Source organism: Penaeus monodon, chromosome 3 (assembly GCF_015228065.2).
Source record: "Penaeus monodon isolate SGIC_2016 chromosome 3, NSTDA_Pmon_1, whole genome shotgun sequence".
In the NCBI taxonomy this organism is placed as follows: Eukaryota; Metazoa; Arthropoda; class Malacostraca; order Decapoda; family Penaeidae; genus Penaeus; species Penaeus monodon.
The window spans coordinates 34,571,410-34,572,732 of NC_051388.1; the positions used below are offsets into that span (position 1 = coordinate 34,571,410).

Below are 1,323 nucleotides of genomic sequence, written 5' to 3' on the forward strand. Positions count from 1 at the left end.
ACAGAAGAACCCTAACAAGCCTTTCAATCTGACCAAAGATGAATTGGAACAATGGATGGGTATTTCCATGAAGATGTCTTTGACCAGAATTAGTGACACCCGTCAACACTGGTCATCAGAGTGTCTCACTGAATCGATTGGGGCAATTATGAGCAGACGAAGGTGGGGGGGACATCAAAAGTAATTTTCATTTGGTAGATAATGAAACTGTTGATAAAAATGACAGGATTGCTAAAGTAAGAATGATGGTGGATCACCTTCGCGCAGAATTCAAACAAATCCCTATGACTGAGCACTTATCCATTGATGAGCAGATGGTTCCTTTCAAAGGGGCTTCAGGTTTGAAGCAATATATCCCAAAAAAAACTGTCAAGTGGGGATACAAGCTTTTTGTGCTAGCGGATCATAAGGGAATGATATATGATTTTTTCCCATATGAAGGTAAAAAGCATCCAGTCAGAAGAGAAGGAGTTCCAGATCTTGGTGCTAGTGCTAACTCAGTTCTCATCTTAGCAGAATCTATCCCTGAAAATAAAAATCACAAACTCTACATAGACAATTGGTTCACATCTAAACCTCTGGTTGAACATTTGGCAACAAGAGGAATATGGATTTGTGGGACAATTCAAGCACGAAGATCCTGGTTTATCATTCAAGGATGAAAGAAAACTGGCTACTGAAGGACGGGATCTTTCGATGAACATGAAACAGACAGTGGAGGTACAACTGTGACAGCCCTCAAGTGGTATGATAACCGTGCGGTCTGCTACATCTGTTCCTATTGAACAAGCAAGAAAGTATGATAAAAAATCAAAAGATTATGTTGATGTCCCCATTCCTCATATTGTCAGAATGTATAATGAGCACATGGGAGGAGTGGATCTACATGATCAACTGCTGTCGTATTACAGGATGTCTTTTCGTTCAAAAAGATACTACATGCGACTTGTCTTTTATATGATAGATATAACTGTCATAAACTGTTCGTTGCTGTATCGAAGGGCTGCTGATAAAGCGGATATACCAATGAGGAAACAGAATTCCCTATCACACTTCAAATTGAGACTCTCGAAATAACTCATGATAGCAGGTAAGCAAATGAATCCTGCAAAGCGAGGCCGTCCCTCGTCTGTGGTGAAAGCTTTCAAGGATAGTAAAAGGAAAGGAAAAGCAACAAAGCCCATTCCTGTAGAAAACGTCAGACTTGATGGTGTGGATCATCTCCCTGATTATACTGAAGTTAGGGGAACATGCAAAATGCCTGGATGCACGGCACGAGTTTTGGTATTCTGTCATAAATGTAATGTCCACTTGTGTTTTGAG

The 1,323-nt window shown here is 40.4% G+C and overlaps 1 protein-coding gene across 1 annotated transcript; it reads left to right on the forward strand.

The window, feature by feature from the left end:
- Window positions 1-242: 242 nt before the first annotated feature.
- LOC119586063 (piggyBac transposable element-derived protein 3-like) lies at window positions 243-662 on the forward strand. The gene has a single exon (XM_037934765.1). The coding sequence runs from the start codon at window positions 243-245 to the stop codon at window positions 660-662; it is 420 nt and encodes a 139-aa protein (XP_037790693.1).
- Window positions 663-1,323: the final 661 nt, after the last annotated feature.

What these genes read in the sequence shown, in the direction of transcription:
- LOC119586063 (XM_037934765.1), top strand. Translation starts at nt 243, where the DNA reads ATGATGGTGGATCACCTTCGCGCAGAATTCAAACAAATCCCTATGACT.